Source organism: Patella vulgata, chromosome 2 (assembly GCF_932274485.2).
Source record: "Patella vulgata chromosome 2, xgPatVulg1.2, whole genome shotgun sequence".
NCBI classification, from domain to species: domain Eukaryota; kingdom Metazoa; phylum Mollusca; class Gastropoda; family Patellidae; genus Patella; species Patella vulgata.
In genome coordinates this window covers 76918336-76935557 of record NC_065880.2, presented here as the reverse complement: position 1 = coordinate 76935557, position 17222 = coordinate 76918336, and the positions used below count along the sequence as shown (strand labels likewise).

The following is a 17222-nucleotide window of genomic DNA, read 5'->3' as shown; positions in this document are numbered from 1 at the left end:
GTAATAACTGTATAATTTAATGACATTTTACTACTTTAATGAGCATATCGATTCCCCGGTTGTACCTGACAAGGAGTAGGGTCGCCTGTTCAACTTCGTGGGTTTTCTCCGGGCCCTCCGGTTTCCTTCCACTACTAAAGACCCCTACGCGCAAGCGAATTATTCAAATACAATTGAACCATGTGTTAGTCCCGAAATGACCTAGTTTGTGTAAGTCGACGTTAAATCCCATCTCTCTCTCTCTCCTATGGCGTTTAAACGTCGAATGCTATGATAGAAACATGTCAGTATAAAAAACATCTTATTTGCTATATCACCTAGGTAGAATCGGACGTAAAACTTATATTTCACACAAAATTAATATACATAATCAAAACAACACCTCTTTAGGCAGTGCGTCTAATTTGTGTGTGGGCGTGTGTCTGTGTTGATAAATTAATTATGTAAACTGGAAAATACACAAATAGTTTTTTCTAGGAGTGGTTTTGGTCTGTTATTTTCCCAGTAAACATCATATAACCTTCATTAATATGGAACCCTTGATTAAAGAGGTATTCCGTTGTAATTGCTCAAATGTTTTACTCTAATGCAATCTGTTTGAGTGAATAAAGTTAGTTTATTATTAAATCGACTGCAGCCTAGTAACATTTAGTATGTCAGTATATTCGACATATTAACCGTAAACCTCGTGTGGTGAGATATGCATAGCTTCTACTGGACAACGTGCTCATTGAAGGATGTTTGACTCTAATGGAACAAGGTTACAATCGGTTGGATAATTTAAAGTTTATTTTCCAATATATTGCAGTCTAGTTCTATTTAGTATGTCAACATATTCGAACTTTAGCCGTAAATCCCGTGGACAGATATGCATAGAGACAACTTGGTCATTGGGGGATTAACCAGTGCCTCCTCTAACCCATCATACGAGACGTGGAGAGTTAACTATAAGTCACTATATGACTGACAGATGACTATAGGATTGTTCCCGCTACTGTCACAAACCTACTAACGATACTAATTAATGATTCTTGTCACATGATAACTACATTGTTAAAACGCGGTATTCTTAAATAGTCGGAGGGTTGGATCATTGGATGGCCGAGTGGTTAGCGCGTGCGCGTTGTGCCATAAGGTCTGTCATTGAGCCAACTGACGTGGTTTCGATTCCCCGGTTGTACGGGACAAGGAGTAGGGTCGCCCGTCCAACCGCATGGGTTTTCTCTGGGTCCTTCGGTTTCCTCTCACTGCCGAAGACATCTACGCGCAAGCGAATTATTGAAATAAAAGTTAACCATGTTAGTCCCGAAATGACCTACTTCGAATGTTTATTAACTTCGTCTGTTTATGCAGATTTCCGGAGATATAGATTTTTTGGCTTTTTTTATGGTGGGGGACGGAGCGATAATATAGTTTCTAAGTTGAGGTAAAGTTGGGTTTCCGGATTCATGGTTGAAGATATCAGGAGATATTGTTTAATTTCTGGTAAATTAGTGACTAGGTCGAGGTACGGTTGGATGTTCTGGTGTATGGTTTTAGATTTCCGGGATATTTTTTTGAAAACCCCTATACATAACCCTCGCGTTTTTATGAGGACAGTAACTCTGTGAATCGTTGATGCGAGACATGGGATGTGAAAACATCTTTAAAAAGTATCAGGGTTTACATAACAAGGGCATAAACTCTGTGAAAAATTGATACGATATTTTTAAAAAAATACATCTTAGAAAATCATATCTGTAGTATGTTTACAAGAAATTCTATACATAGACAAAAACTATGACGATATAGAACATTACAATTCTGGTGTATAAAACAGCTATAACAACGATAGGGAATAATTTGTTCTCATCAAGTAACAAATAGAATACAACCTGTCTAGTTGTTCGGATTGGACGAAAAACAGATGTTCAATGTACGGATTGGCGTCAAGTAAAATAACTTTTGGAATTCGATATATGAGTAGTCCGTAGTGCCGCTGTCTTGGCGTATTCCCCTTTTTATTGGCTCAGTCGATAGAGAACAGAATGACGCTAATCCTTATTTCATTCCTTATTTCCATGGAAGCGTATAAGGGTCAATATCGGGATAGAACTGCGATACTAATATGGTAAGAAATGCCAACATATTATGATCGTTGCTATGTTGTCATTTCGTTTTAAATGCACATGTTTGCGTTACGATATTGCCATTCTGCAGCTTTGTCAACATATTTCATGTCGCCGTAGTACAAGTCGAACGGGGAATGGAATGTTTAAAAAAGCTTAAGAATAGCAACATTAAATAGAAAAAAAATGTCTTTTCCATTTTAAACAACGATCACATTAGGTTGATATATTACCCTAATACTATCGTTGTATTTATAGCACTTCCATAAATATATGATTAGGGGTGAGTTAGGTACGAGTCGTATTCGCCTAGAATAGTTTGTAAATATAGATCCGTTATAAATATCTTTGATACAGATTTCAAAATGAATTTTCAAAATGTTTGAGTTCTTTAAGTGCATTATAATATATTATTATGTGTGTGTTATAAACATTTGAACATTAGAGTTATTTAAGTCTAGCTCATTTTCCCCGTTTTAAAAGCAGGTTAGAAGATCGGAAAGAAATAATACATTAACGGATGATTTTATGAATACAGAATACAATTGAATTTAAGTCATATATATATATATATATGTGTGTGATAAACATATAAAAATATATTAATTTTCAACCCCTGTAACCATATACTTTTTTTTATTTTCAGACAAATATGGAAATTGGTAATTAAATCCAACAGTTGGTTTAGAAATAGCTAGTTTACAACATGGAGCCGAACACAACTCCTTGGTTTTTGAATTCTTCAGCTGGTCCTCCCCCAGGCTATGCTCCACTAGAAGTTCCAGCATATCTTCAAGCCATAATTATAACTATGTATACCCTGATCATCGTTTTAGCTGTGGGAGGAAATCTTATAGTTTGTTATACAATATTACGGGTTCGAAGAATGAGAACAGTCATTAACTTCTTCATAATCAGTTTAGCCATCAGTGACATTTTAATGGCGATTTTTTGCATACCGTTTACTTTTGTGGCCAACTTGGTTCTTAACTACTGGCCCTTTGGAGATTTCCTGTGTCCCGTTGTTACATTCTTACAGACCGTGGTGGTATTGTTGAGTTGTTTTATACTAGTGGCAATCAGTATCGATAGATATGTTGCCATTATTTATCCCCTGAGACAAAAATTAACGAAGAGACAAGCGGGCATTATCATTGCCTTTGTGTGGTTTTTAGCATTCTGCATACCTCTGCCTACAGCACTTTATTCCAAAGCTCATAAATATGTGGATTACCCGACGGCTCCCGAATTCTGTGAGGAAATATGGACGAATGGAACTATCCGATATACTTACAGTATATGTATATTATTGTTACAGTATTTTATTCCTCTTGTAGTTTTGGCTTTTACATATGGACGTATTATATTTGTTATGTGTATAAAGAAGCCCCCGGGAGAAGCCGTGTCCACGCGTGATAGAATAATGGCGGAATCCAAACGAAAGGTAAGTTATCGGCAAGTTGTTTACACTAATCTCCTGAGGACTTCCGAGAGTATCCATTGAATACTATCCTACCGCGCTTTCCAATACGAGGCTTTATCACGCACCAAACGGAACAGGAGTGTCTGGCATGGATGATGAAACCATTCATTAAATTTGGCACATGCTAAAGCTGCGTTCATTTATCGATATTCAATTTCTTTGCTGTATTGATATGGAAATAGTCATGTTTTCCCTGGATGAAGACTTTACACATTCCTTAATAAACGGATATGTGCCCTAGGTCCTGCCTTTGGCTAAGTATAAAATATTAATGGCTAAGAAAGAATAGGCATGTACGCATGTTTTAGAAATCAAATGCCCAACACACTCCATCTCCTGTGGTTCCATCCTTTATCAGCAAAACGTGATTCATAATTAAAGGACAATACTGGTGTCAGTCATTATCACATATGTAATAGAGCTGTTTATACACGTGCCAGATGTAATTTTAACACAGAGATCATTGCTACGATATATGCGTAATGAAGATTTCAAGAAACGGGAGTTACGAAAGCGAAAATAAAACACGAGTTATCCTTCTATACAACTGACTGAAGTGACGATTGATAACAGACACACAGGCGAATTTCTGCTCACACATAATTCCTCCGAAGACCAAAAGTTGTTATATGAGACCGTGAGAGGATATCTGACAATTCAAAAAAAAAAAAAATAATAATTGACTGTCACTAGATAAGAGAAAAGGAAAAAAAATATAAAAAGTCCGAACATTAAGTATAGGATGAAAACAAACCAAGGGAATGTACGGACCATTTCTAGTTTTCTTGTTTTCTAGTGACATTCAATTACTTATTTGAATTGTCAGATATCCCTTCACAGTCTCACATAACTTTTACTCTTCGTAGGATTTATTAGTGAGCAGAAATTTGCCCGTGTAACTGTTATCACTCGTCACTTCAGTCAGTTATGAACAAGGATAAGTCGTGTTTTCCTTTTGCTTTCGCCACTCCCGTTTCTTGAAATCTTCATTACGCATCTATCGTAGCAATGATCTCTTTGTTAAAATATGTGATAATGACTGACACCAATATTGTCCTTTAAATGGATATCCTACAGTAAAATGCGGGTAGTATATATCGCGACGTCATTATTGTGCAAAAACAGTCTGCAATATAAGCTAGCTCATTGGAGATTATATACCCGAAATGGTATTTTCAAGTTTTAACATTAAAGATGCCTTCCCGCGTAAAACTGCGATTTGATGATATATTTGTAGTAAACACATATTCAAATCATTTTTTATATCAGACGTTAAAACTTTTTAAGCGCACAGAACAACTATCCCATGCTGCAAGAATTTATTTAAGCCTCATTGTTTTTTCACGTGACTTGATTGAGAAATAATTCATTTACAGGCTGCATTTGTCGTTAGTCGCAGTCCATATACCATAAATATCGAACTAAATTCTTGGATTATACTCTGCCAGCTACTTTTTCCGCCGTTTAATCAACGTGTCCACAGTCGGACGTTTTATTCTCTCAGTGTTCTCACAACCGTTAGCCATTAGATCAACGCATATGAAGCGCTGTCAGATAGTGGCAACCCTACATTTTAATCCTGTGGGCGCTCCATGCTTGTTGTTTTGGGGTATCCAGTACCCTTCTTGTAAGATTTGGTCTGTCTATCAAGTATGCTGTCCTTTATCGAAAACAAATTCATTTCATGATCATAAAATTTGGTTAGATATATCGTCAATTCGAAATTGTGGGAAAATTATCAGAATTTTTAGCCTTGATGACGATTACGTACCCTAATGTGTATTTTAGGTTAACATTATAGGCTTCTTTTAGTGTAGTAAGGGGGTCACGGTGGCTCAATGAGTAAGACGTTGGTTCACTAACCTGGAGGTCACGTGTTCGATCTCTGTGTTGGCAGAGAAAGTTCATCGGGATGAACGGAGGGCCTGCGAAGGCACAGCAGATAGTCGTTCGGATGGAGCGAAAAACCCAGGTTCCGTGTACAATTGGCGTTGAATTTTGAAATAAGAGTATGCTGTAGCGTCTCTTTCCACGCAAAATGTCCCTTATAGCACACTGCATAGTGTAAGCCCCTCTTCATTAGCCCAGTCGGACCAGAACAGTAGGAAGTTAAACCCCATTTAATATAGTAGGGGGAAAGAGGAAGGGTAAGTGTGTGCGTTAGATCAGAGGGTCTGTTCTTGAGTCAACTGGCGTGGTTTAGATTCCCCGTTTGTATGTGACAAGGAGCAGGGTTTTCTGCTCAAATCTCTCTCTCTCTCTCTCTCTCTCTCTCTCTCTGTAATATAGTAAAAGTAGTTTAGATGTTCTATATTGTCTTGTAGATTAAGTATACAACTAAATGAAACACAATTTAGACCGAGTTTGCTACGTTGTAAATTGATGGAATGTGACAGGAGCGATGAGTCACCGTAACTGGGTTGTATTAAAATGAGAAAACAGGGTGCTAGCGATTCTTATATTGAATGAATCAATACGAGGTGTCACTTAAAAGATCTCGATATTATTTGTACAGTATCGGATATTTTGATGAAGATTTTAACAATAGATAGCGATATAAAAGCAAGCCCGTGTGCTAGATGTCACTTGAAGATGGAAAGGGTTTGGGGAAAAACTACTAATTTTAAATTGATCACACATATATTGCAATTTGTTCATGTTTCACGTTTGCGATAAATGGTTTAATAAACTATCACCGTACTTCTTTGGGTGACGTTTAGTTAACTAAATAATAACACACTAACAAACCAGTTGTGGAATAACATTTTTTTGGTTTATTAACATGCTAACGTTGCATTTGTTTGAAAATACCCCCTCGATTTTTATATCTATGTTAATTCATATTTCTCTTTATTGGATTCCAGTTCTAATATGGGTCGGCAAACACGACTTGATATTTAACTACTCAGCTGTCTGTTCTGTGTATGCGATTGGTTAAATTAATTCTTCTTCAAGCAAAATCTTCTGTTAGTTAACATTGTGAAGTTCAGGTCCCGAATTCAAAAAATATTCTCAGACTTTAAGTTAAGATTATCGACTCCCATTGGGAGAATCGTCTTGTAGAGTACAATTCTTACAGATTTAGATCCGTTGATTGCATGTTAATCACTAAGCTAAAGGTAAAAGAGATGCTAACACCCAAACGAAAGCCTATAAAACTAATATTTGGAAATGAATCAAATCTCAGATGTACACATATTCGTGAGTTAAAACATCTCATAGAAAAGCAAAAACCGGTTCCAAAATGAGAAAGATTAAGTAATATAGTTTTCTTTCTATGGGATTTATTAACCATTAAATTATATATATACGCTATTTATAATAAATTTCAAAATTAATGGAAATAGGGTTAAACGCCCGCCCTACTCTTCGGCTCCGACTGGGCTAATGAAGATTGGAATACGCACTATGGCCTACTCTTATAGGCCAAAGGGATATTTTACGTGCACGCCAATACATAGACGGGACCTCGGTTTTCGTACCATCCGAACGAATAGACAGCTGTCCTTGTCATGCCTTCAGCCTTCCGTCCTGCACAACTGACAAGGGGAAACCACGTCGGAAAATCCTGGTGAACTTTCTCGGCCAATGCAGGGGTCAAACCAATGAACTCCAGGCTAGCGAGCCAACGCCTTACCCATGGTACAGGGCAACGTTCTTGAAAGGGAAGGTTAGACTATGAAGTAGACCTTCGAACTTCTCAAATCAGCAATTTCAAACGAGATTTGTGAAGATATTTTTCGGGTGTTCCACATCTATACTTTAAAACTCGTGATCACGATGTAAGATTAGATCTGCATGTTGTATAGACGAGCAATATTTTAAAGATTTGTTTTTAAGCAATATTTTTATTCAGGATGTCTGAATGGGATTGTTTAACAGACTCTGCCTATATAAAACCCCTCTCCCTAAATTATATATATATTTCTAAAGATATAACTTTACTTTGAATATTTCACATTTTCATTGAAATACATGGTCCTGCCATAATCAAATTATAGATGTCCTAAAGGATTTAACCGTTACGTATACATATGTATGTTCGAGACAAGGCAGAGATAGTCCATCTAGCCAAGCACAGAAATCCAACTACATACGTACCCGCATATAGTCGTCTTCAGTCTTTACGTATCACATAATCTTCGTTGGTTGAATCAGACTGAACACGTGGAAGCACGCCTTGATCTTAATTAAGTAAAATATATACCTATTTGATCTATTTTAAAGTCATTTTATAATATACCATACATAACTTTGTTATTAACAACTTCACAAAGGTAGTCTTCTTGAAAAGATCTTTAAAATTTCGCGTAGACTGTTAAGAGTGGAACACCATCTTTGTGTGCTCATATTCGTCGATAATTGCAACTCTTTAAAAGCTGAGCGCACTTAACATGGTAACCCAGATTCATGTCTGATTGTGTATTTAGCAACCCATTTGTCTCGACTCTTTAAAGAGCTCAATAACTGCTTCCAAGTGACTTTGAAATAGAAATCAATGAAGCATCATTGCAGGACATAAGGGGGAAATTGCCTTATTTAATACGACCACTTTTAAGTCGTTAGAAAATGAAAAGGTTTAGATGGTATGGCATGATGAAAGACCTTTTACACAAGTATAGCATTATAATGGTGCCTTCTGATAATACCGTTCACGCCATTGTGATTGCGGAGACGGGCGCCAAAGCGTTTCTAAATAACGGATTGCAATTAGTTGTGAAAAGTAGGATTATGATAACGTGAAAGGTTAATATAAAAAATTACCTGGAGAATAATAAACTTTACATCGATCTTGCAGTCGTTTGTGATAATTTTAATCTCATTAGAATTTTTTTTGGGGGAAAAAGGCAGTTCTGAGTTCCGTTATAAAACATACATGATTGATCAGTGGTCTATATGAAATAAGATTTATTTATATTTAGTCACGTAACTGAGAATTATATTTCTCTTAAAACTAATATTTGGAAAGGAATCAAATCTCAGTTGTACACATATTCGTGAGGTAAAACATCTAACAGAAAAGTAAAAACCGGTTCCAAAATCAGAACGATTGCGTAATATAGTTTTCTTTTTACGGGGTTTGCTTGCCATTGAACTATATTTATAATAAATTTCAAAATCAATGGAAATGAAATAAAATAGGGTTTAACGGTCTACTCTTCTGCACCCACTGGGCTAATGAAGACTGGTATACGCCATGTAATGTGCTATGGGGGAAATTTTGCCTGGGCAGCGGCACTATGGCCTACTCTCATATCGAATTGCAACTGCCCAGGGTTCGGTTACGTGCATGTCAATATGTACACGGGACCTCGGGTTTTCGTTCCATCGGTACGACGACTATACGTTGTCCCTTGCCAGGCCCTGCGTCCTGTATCACTGACAAGGGGAAATCATGCTGAAAAATCCTGATGAACGTCTCCGCCACCACCGGCTTGGAACACAGGATCTCCAGGTTAGCGATCTAACTTTTTACTCACAGAGCCACCGTGGCCCCCAAGAATCAATGATCCTAATGATGGAAACTGAAACTTTCAATGCAAAACCACAGGGCTAATGATGGAATCAAAATCTTTCAAAATAAAATCACACTGTATACGAGCGCTTTTTCTCAAAATTTTATTTTATTTTTTTTTAAGAAATCATTTAAATTTTGAATTATGAAGTGTATATTTTGTATCTATAACACATTGTTCTTTGTCGGTCACTTTAAGTAATAATCTGCGCTCTACTGGCCAAACAACGCCATTGTCGGTGATATGCAAGTCCATTTTAGAAAATATTTTAATCATCCATAACTTGTTCGACTTTTTTATGAAATCCATTTAAAGTTTGGTTATGGTGTGTGGAATATGCATATCTATAACATATATTTCTTTGTATGTCCTTTTTAAATTAACTTGCAACAATAATTGTCATAAGCATAAACTTATAGAACACGTGGAAAATATTAAAAGAAACTAAATATAATGGGGTTTAAAGTCTTACTTTCTGCTCCGACTTGAATTGAAATGGGGCTTAACGTTCTGGGTTTAACGATCTACTGTACCGACTGGGATAATTTCAATTTTTTAATTGAATGAGGTTTAACGTTCTACTGTTCTGTTCCGACTCGGATAATGAAAACGAGTACAGAGCTAATGAAGGCGGGATTAAAAGGTGAAGACCCTCGTGTAATCGTCTTCGATATAAAACAAACTGTACCTCATTATAAGACATATTAACACCACATAATTAGCTGTTTGACTAGATCGTTATCCCCAGCAGAGAACTATTAAAAGCAGTCGGTCTGTCTGTTTGTCCGTCACACTTTTTGGGGAAAAAATAATAGCTCTCCTTCTAACTGAGGTAGAATGTTCAAACTTAGTGTCGGTGCGTATCAGGGGAATACCTTGATGGAGTTTGAAGATGAGCACTTTCTGCTTAGGCTAAACATCGATATGCAATTTGATTGGCAGATGCTTTGGGACTCGACACGTTCGGTTCTTATTAAGTGAGAATGATTATTAAGTACTTCAAAACATTGACTGAGTTCCATCCTGACTATAAGTATAGATAATCAGTTTGATTGATCGACACCTTTCAAACATATAAATGTGCAATTAATTAATTAATATGTATCATCTACATTCTGGTGATTCGAAGCTACAATATAAAAATACTTCCGGTTTTCGAAGTTACAGTATTTCCGGTTTGGGAGAAAGCTCGGTATTCCGAAACGCTGTGTGATCCGAATTATTGTAACGATCCCGTACGATGTCGGATGTGACAGAGTCCACTGTATTTATTTTTGGATTGCCGCGGGAGACATCAGTCTCACTGTTGGCTTGTTTTCTGTTACTACGACAAATAAGTCTCTAAATCTGTTTTGGCATGGCAATACAGACCAATTAAATATGCACTAAAACCTATTTATGGAATAAAAATTTGTTAACATGGATCGTCGTGTTTTTAAACCAGTAATTGTTATTTCATAAATAACTTTTAGTATGCTATTGTTGAATTACTAAATGCAACTCAAAGAAGCAATTAAATATGTTCTCACGATTTTATTAATTAGAAAATTGTCCAATAGAATGTGTCTCGCCTGCCTGTTAACGGCTAGTTTGGTGCATTATTAAACAAATACTATTCGCGGCTTTCCGAAAATGTAGGTTTTGACTTGTGGAATCTGTCCTAAGCGTGCCACAGTGGTCGCCTCACGGGGTTGGATCGCGTCGACGAAGCTTGATTGGCGAACAAACATCTACGCATCTTTGATTTTATTTATATAAATATCACATTTTGAAATTTATTTTACAAATGCAGCAATCAAGTTTCATTCACATGAGCCTTCGCCGATTTACCAGAGGACACTTCTGGTTATTTGCATGGCTTATTAATGTAAAGGTTCCTGTTTTGTAAAATAACGACATATTATGTAAGCTGGAACTATATTTCCGGTTAACCATTCGACGAATTGTTTTGGTGTATATCTTTTCTTTTATAAGATCTATGTAAACAAATGATTTAAAAATAATATCCTTCTTGCTAGAAATAAATTTACATTCCAAAAATACTTAACCAAATTATGTTCGTTTCTTTGTTTTTTTGTCACAGAATTAAGAAAATGTATCATTAATAGATCGTAGGATTTGCTGAATGTCCACGTGGTCAAATTTGATTAATGGATAAACTGGATTTTAAATAGTACTTGAATATCTAATGTGTCTTGCGATGTAATTCTCAATACAATTCAAATGCTAGTTTAATATCTAATTTGTCCAAAAACTATACTGTGATATCCAAGTACTAGATAAAGTAACGATGCGCCATTAGCATTTTCGCTAAAATATCAGATTCCTACACGGTTTAATCCACATTAATATGTACTTGATTGAGGAATGTATCTTTAAATAGGCATAGGTACATGTACTATTGGATTGCTATGATAATATTAAACAAAGTCTCGGATACCGTACGTCCAATTAAATGGCATGGGTGCTAAATATTTAAGAACAGATTTTTATTGACTCATCTTAAACAGGTAAACACAATATCAATATGCATTGCACATCGTCATAACATCACAACAATATTCATAAAATTTAGGTTACCGGTACAATAATTTACATACCTGTAATTAATTAAGAAATAGATAGATATGGTATATCAAGGTTGTGGACCCTCTAGAGACCACAGTTTTTATCCAATTTGGATGAAACTTTAAATATATGTTTTTATCATTAAGATCTTGGTTCCTTTTGATAATTATTAACATTAGTGTTACTTTGCTCTTATTTTTTGAAAAAATTTTCACAAGTTGATTTCCTTTATTTTGTTAATGTAGAATGGTAACGAACTGCTCTTTTCATTTTCTTTGTTTTATTTGTTTCGTTTGAATTTGATTTATCTGTTTAGTTTTTGATTGTTTAATTTTTGTTAATGAAGTTGATTCTTTTAAACTTCGTTTTTATTTTTGAACTCTACTTGGTGTAGGTGTTCATCAGGTAATACCTCGACTGAGTTCAATATTGAGATCAGCCGGTTGATTTGTTGGATATAAACCTTTGAATAATAGCGCCTAACAGGCAGCTGTGTTTAATTATGTTCTCCTGATTTTGATTGTTTCTGTGTGTTTGAAGTATATGTTTGTGATATGCGCTTAGAAACACTTCACGTGTAATGAAGCGCTATATAAATCGAACAATAATAATAATAATAATAATAATTATTTAACATTTAATTTAAAAAACAAATTAAACTACCAACGCTAGGTAATGTCCCGACTTGGATTCCATTGGATTTAAAAAGGCCCATCAATTCATTTTCGCGGACAACAAAATGGCGACCGGCTTATTGCATAGCAAGCAGCATACATCGATGAAATTTCAATTCCACATAAGTTTTTGAATACTGAACGGAAATGAAACATTTCTTGCACTGATATTTCCATTAGGAATTCATCTTTTACAATAGTGTAGTGTGCAAGTGATTTTATTGGGTTTAAATGACGCATGGGGGGGGGGGGGTAAATATCTTACTTTGTCAGGAAAACAATAAACTTGTGATATTTTGAATACCCCATGGTTACTAGAATAATACTCTTAGTCGCAAGCTCATAACAAATTATCATTATAACTTTAAAATCTCGTGCTTAGTTTCAGTTTAATTCATAACAATATGATTGAAGTTACGTAGAGGTAACTCTTATAGACAGTAATAAACATGCCTTCGACGAACTCGATCGATCACTTCCAGTTTAATAAGTATTTAAAGTTTTGAAAAAAGAGATTAGAATGTGATATTGTTGTTTTGTTGCTTCGCTTGTGTCTGTGTCTTGTTCGTGAAGGCATGACAACGGGGAGTTTATTTTTCCCTAATCCAGGAATAAATAGGCGGGTGGGTGATTGAGTGGTCTGATACGTGCGCATTAGACTATATGGTCTGTCAATGAGTTTTGATCACAAGCATGTACATGGCAGGGAATGGGTTCGCCTGTTCAGCGTGTTGCCATTGCAAATAAACTCTAAGCGAAAGCGAATTTTTGAAATAAAATTGTACCATGCGCTAGTCCCGAAATTACATACATGTAGTTTGTGTCGAGTGAACGTTAAACCCAATCTCTCTCTCTCCCTCTCTCTCTCTCTCCTTTAGCCAAGAATGAATTCTACTTAGATGACTCTCGAGAAATTTCTTATATTTTCTATATGGACCCCCGTAATTTCTGACTGTAACTACACACTACTACAAATATCTACAAGAATGATTGGCACCTTTCCCATGACAAGATTTCAAAGAGTAGATTCCTATTATTTATAAATCAAACATAACGACGTGCTTTTAACTTGTAAAGTCTAGTCGGCGATAACAGTCAGGTTTATCAATAATAACGTGTTGGACCGGTCCAGACATTTCTAAAGGCAATCTCCGAGAAGAGCATGGTAGGTCGGTTTAATCTGTACAACTCAAAAACCTTCTATGACTTTTAAGTAATAATAGGTTTACCAATAATAATGTGTTGGACTGTTCCAGACATTTTTAAAGACAAATCTTCAAAAAGAGCATGGCGGGTCGGTTTAATCTGTACAACTTCAAAATCTTCTATGACTTAATAGGACATAAGTAATAATAGCTGGAATTAATGGTTAAATGATGTTGAGAAGGATCTCTAGGATCAGACCAATCAATGTTACGTCTCCAGTCTATTAGAGGAGGAATGGTGCTGGACGATCGTGTTTATCTCTATTAGATATGTGTATAATGAAGAAATTGTTCAGTAATAATCCATCAAATCGCTATCAAAATTCCCTGGTGAGTCCGGGTTACACTCAACATGTATTAGTACTATGATTATTAGGTATGCAGGTGGAGAGACTTAACAGATTGAATTAGTTTTCTCAATCTCCACACCATTTCTCATCGGCAATTTATCCAAGACGTCTAATTTGAAGCCACATGCTGTTTTATTTTGTATTTAGCAGCTAATGATCGTATTGCAATTTACGTCTGATTTAACAGCAGTTCCTACACACAAACTAATTGTATGTGCAAATATTATTATCATTACAGTTATTTTCTATATTTAGCTGGAAACATTAAATTATTATTTAATTACACCGATTTAAATTAACTCAGTTTAGTTCGATTACTTATGTGTGAGGTTTTACGTATCTATTTTTACCGTTATTGTCCATATGTGTTTATTGTTTAATTATAACAATTTATAACAAGTTAGCTTAGTTAGGTTTCTTGCGTTTGAGGTTCGAGGTATTACGTATGGAATTTTAACGTCATTTTCTATATTTAGCGGAAAACCTAAAGTTATTAATTAGCTCAGTTTAAATCAACTCAGTTTGGTTCGGTTTCTTGCGCTTGTAAGATTGAGGGTGTTACTATGTATTTTTTTTTTACCAATGTCCTTATTATGTGACATATTTGATACCAACCGAAAGTCCATTTATCATGGGTTTTGTTTCCCATTATTTTCACCAAGCACTGGTCTAAAAAGATTTTCAGCAAAACAAGTGATTACTATTGCTCTAATCTGGTGTTGTTTTGCTTTACTTTTTATTATTGTATGGTCTTGATAGAACTATTCTTCTACATTTTGTACCTTCGGCCATTTTCGTGCAAAGATATGATGCCTGGGGTCGGACCTTGACTCTTCGTGGTCGGACCCGGCTACCCTCTATCCCCCAAACCCACCCCCTTCTTATGTCTGATTCTATATAGATACTAGTAATGAGACATGTTGTATATTTTTATCTTTCAGATAACAAAAATGATGATCATCGTAGTTATAATATACGCAGTGTGTTGGCTACCACTTCATATTATCACTATCATCGGTGCTGTCAACCCCGGTATCTATGACGAAAACCACATGAATATTGTATGGATGGTGTTTCATTGGCTAGCTATGAGTAACTGCATGTACAATCCGTTTGTGTATTGTTGGATGAACTCCAAGTTCCGGTTTGGATTTCTTCGAGTATTAAGTTGCTTAAGCTTTGGTTTAATGAAAACCCCAGATGAGGCCGACCCTCAGCGGTTAATGCAACGCCAGGATACTTATATGACCACTGTTTCCTCGCCGGGGTACAAAAGCAAATTCTGTACAAGGACTGTGTTTTCCAATAATTCCCATTGTTGTCCGTTGAATGGACGACAGACGGACCGTGAAAGATCTAAAACTTAGTTCTTGCAAACAAATTGCCTTGAGTTACTTGAGATGGTAAAGGCCAAACATTGGTTAGTGTTGTCTAGATCGAAATGAAAAGAAACATATGGTTAAATACGTTAAAGTAACCCATGAACTAAACGTGATGTTTAGAAAATCTAATAAAAGTGCTTATTTTTACATACGATGTTATATTATGTGAGCTCATATGGTTGTATAATTTACAGAGTTGAGAAATGGACCACCAGAATCGTTGGCGAGTGTTCAGAAGTTTCCCGCACAGACAATTCTTATTTTATATAACAAAGTTTCACAATCGTATAATGACTGACATATGCGATCGAGAAATAACGAATCGTATTTCATCGATGTTCGATGGGTTTTTTTTGTTTTCTTTTAAAATTCTTCAAAAAAGAAAATCACTAATGATATTTGACTTATTGAAAGTTATTATCCACACTATAATGATGCATAAAGTAATAGCCAAATCTGCTTTATGTGTTTTTTTTTCTGGCTACAAATGTTCTTTTGAAATTCTTCAAACAATGAATGATATTTGTCTTTAAGAAAACAGATATTATAGAAACTTATTTTAGATACTTTAATTAACATGCACTTGAATAGGTACTTATATACATGTATTATTAAGAGTGCATTATATAAGAGAATAATCTGCTTGCATCAAATCTTATTTAAATTATTATTATTAGGACATGTAATCACCCGATAAGCCCATGAATAATCAACTTTTCAGAACATCGGAGGGCTTGAATATTAATTGAATTAAACTATGAGCGCCAAACCAAAAATGGCAAGCCGAGACCTAGCGTAGCACTGACAATCGATGATACGCAATTCTTGTCAAAATTTTAAACATTCATAACTTTGCTCAGAATAAAGTAATTTGAATGAAATTTTCAATCTCTTCATTTTTCATGGTCTATTTGGAAACTATCATAGCGAGAACGACCAGTTCTTTATCTAAATCTTACATAATGCATCTTTAACGAATCACGATTTTTTTAATTTCTATTTTTATTTATTTATTTTTAGAGGAAAAATTGATGTTTCTTTTTATCGAACCAATCGATTGTTCGGTATCAAGATCAATAGTGATTCTTTTGACACTACTAAAAAATGAATGATATTTGACTTTAAGAAAACAGATTTTATAAAAACTTATTTTAACATTCTAATTAACTTGCTCTTGAATAGGTACATATATATTATTAAAAGTGCGTTATGTAAGAGCTAAATCTGCTTGCTTATTTAAAGTAATTTTTATTGTTTATTTTTTTCTATTTTTTTGTTTCAAATCATATTTAAATTATTATTAAAACATGTATTCACCTGATAAGCCAATAATCAAGTCTCTAGGACAACTAAGGGCTTGGATATTAATTGGATTAAACTATCAGCGCCAAACAAAAAAAAACCCCAAAAAATAGAAAATCGAGATAGCGTAGCAATAACTATCGATGATAACCTATTATTGTCAAAATTTCAAACATTCATAACTTTGTTCAGAATAAAATAATTTGAATGAAATTTTCAATCTATTCATTTCCCATTGTATATCTTACAACTATCATGGCGAGAAAGACCAGCTGTTTTTTTTTATCTAAATCTTACATAATGCATCTTGAACGAACCGCGATTTAAAAAAAAAAATTATATTTGTATTTATTTATTTTGAGAGGAATATCGGACTAATCGATTGTTTGTATCAATATAAATGGTGTTTCTGTTATTGTTATAAACGATGGTGTATTTATATTTTATTGTGTTCATTTGTTATTCATGTTAATTGTCTTAAAATAAAGAACTATATCTGTATTACATTATTCTCAAATGAGCTGTGGGGGCAGTCTAACTAAAAGACAGATCCTATTTCGTTTTGTTTTTTATAGTTCAACATCTCGTTTTTCTTGACTTGATCACACTAGGATCTCGAAGAGTTGTTATTTAA

At 35.0% G+C, this 17222-nt stretch overlaps 1 protein-coding gene across 1 annotated transcript in view; it reads left to right on the top strand.

Moving 5' to 3' along the window:
• The window catches only part of LOC126811660 (RYamide receptor), a 61123-nt gene extending 44138 nt beyond the window's left edge, over positions 1 to 16985 (top strand). Inside the window, exons 2-3 of the mRNA XM_050537472.1 lie at positions 2755 to 3552; positions 14846 to 16985. Of these exons, the coding sequence (XP_050393429.1) occupies positions 2815 to 3552; positions 14846 to 15271 (1164 nt within the window). The 5' untranslated portion in view covers positions 2755 to 2814 and the 3' untranslated portion in view covers positions 15272 to 16985. The remainder of the gene's footprint in view (positions 1 to 2754; positions 3553 to 14845) is intronic.
• The last annotated feature ends 237 nt before the right edge of the window (positions 16986 to 17222 follow it).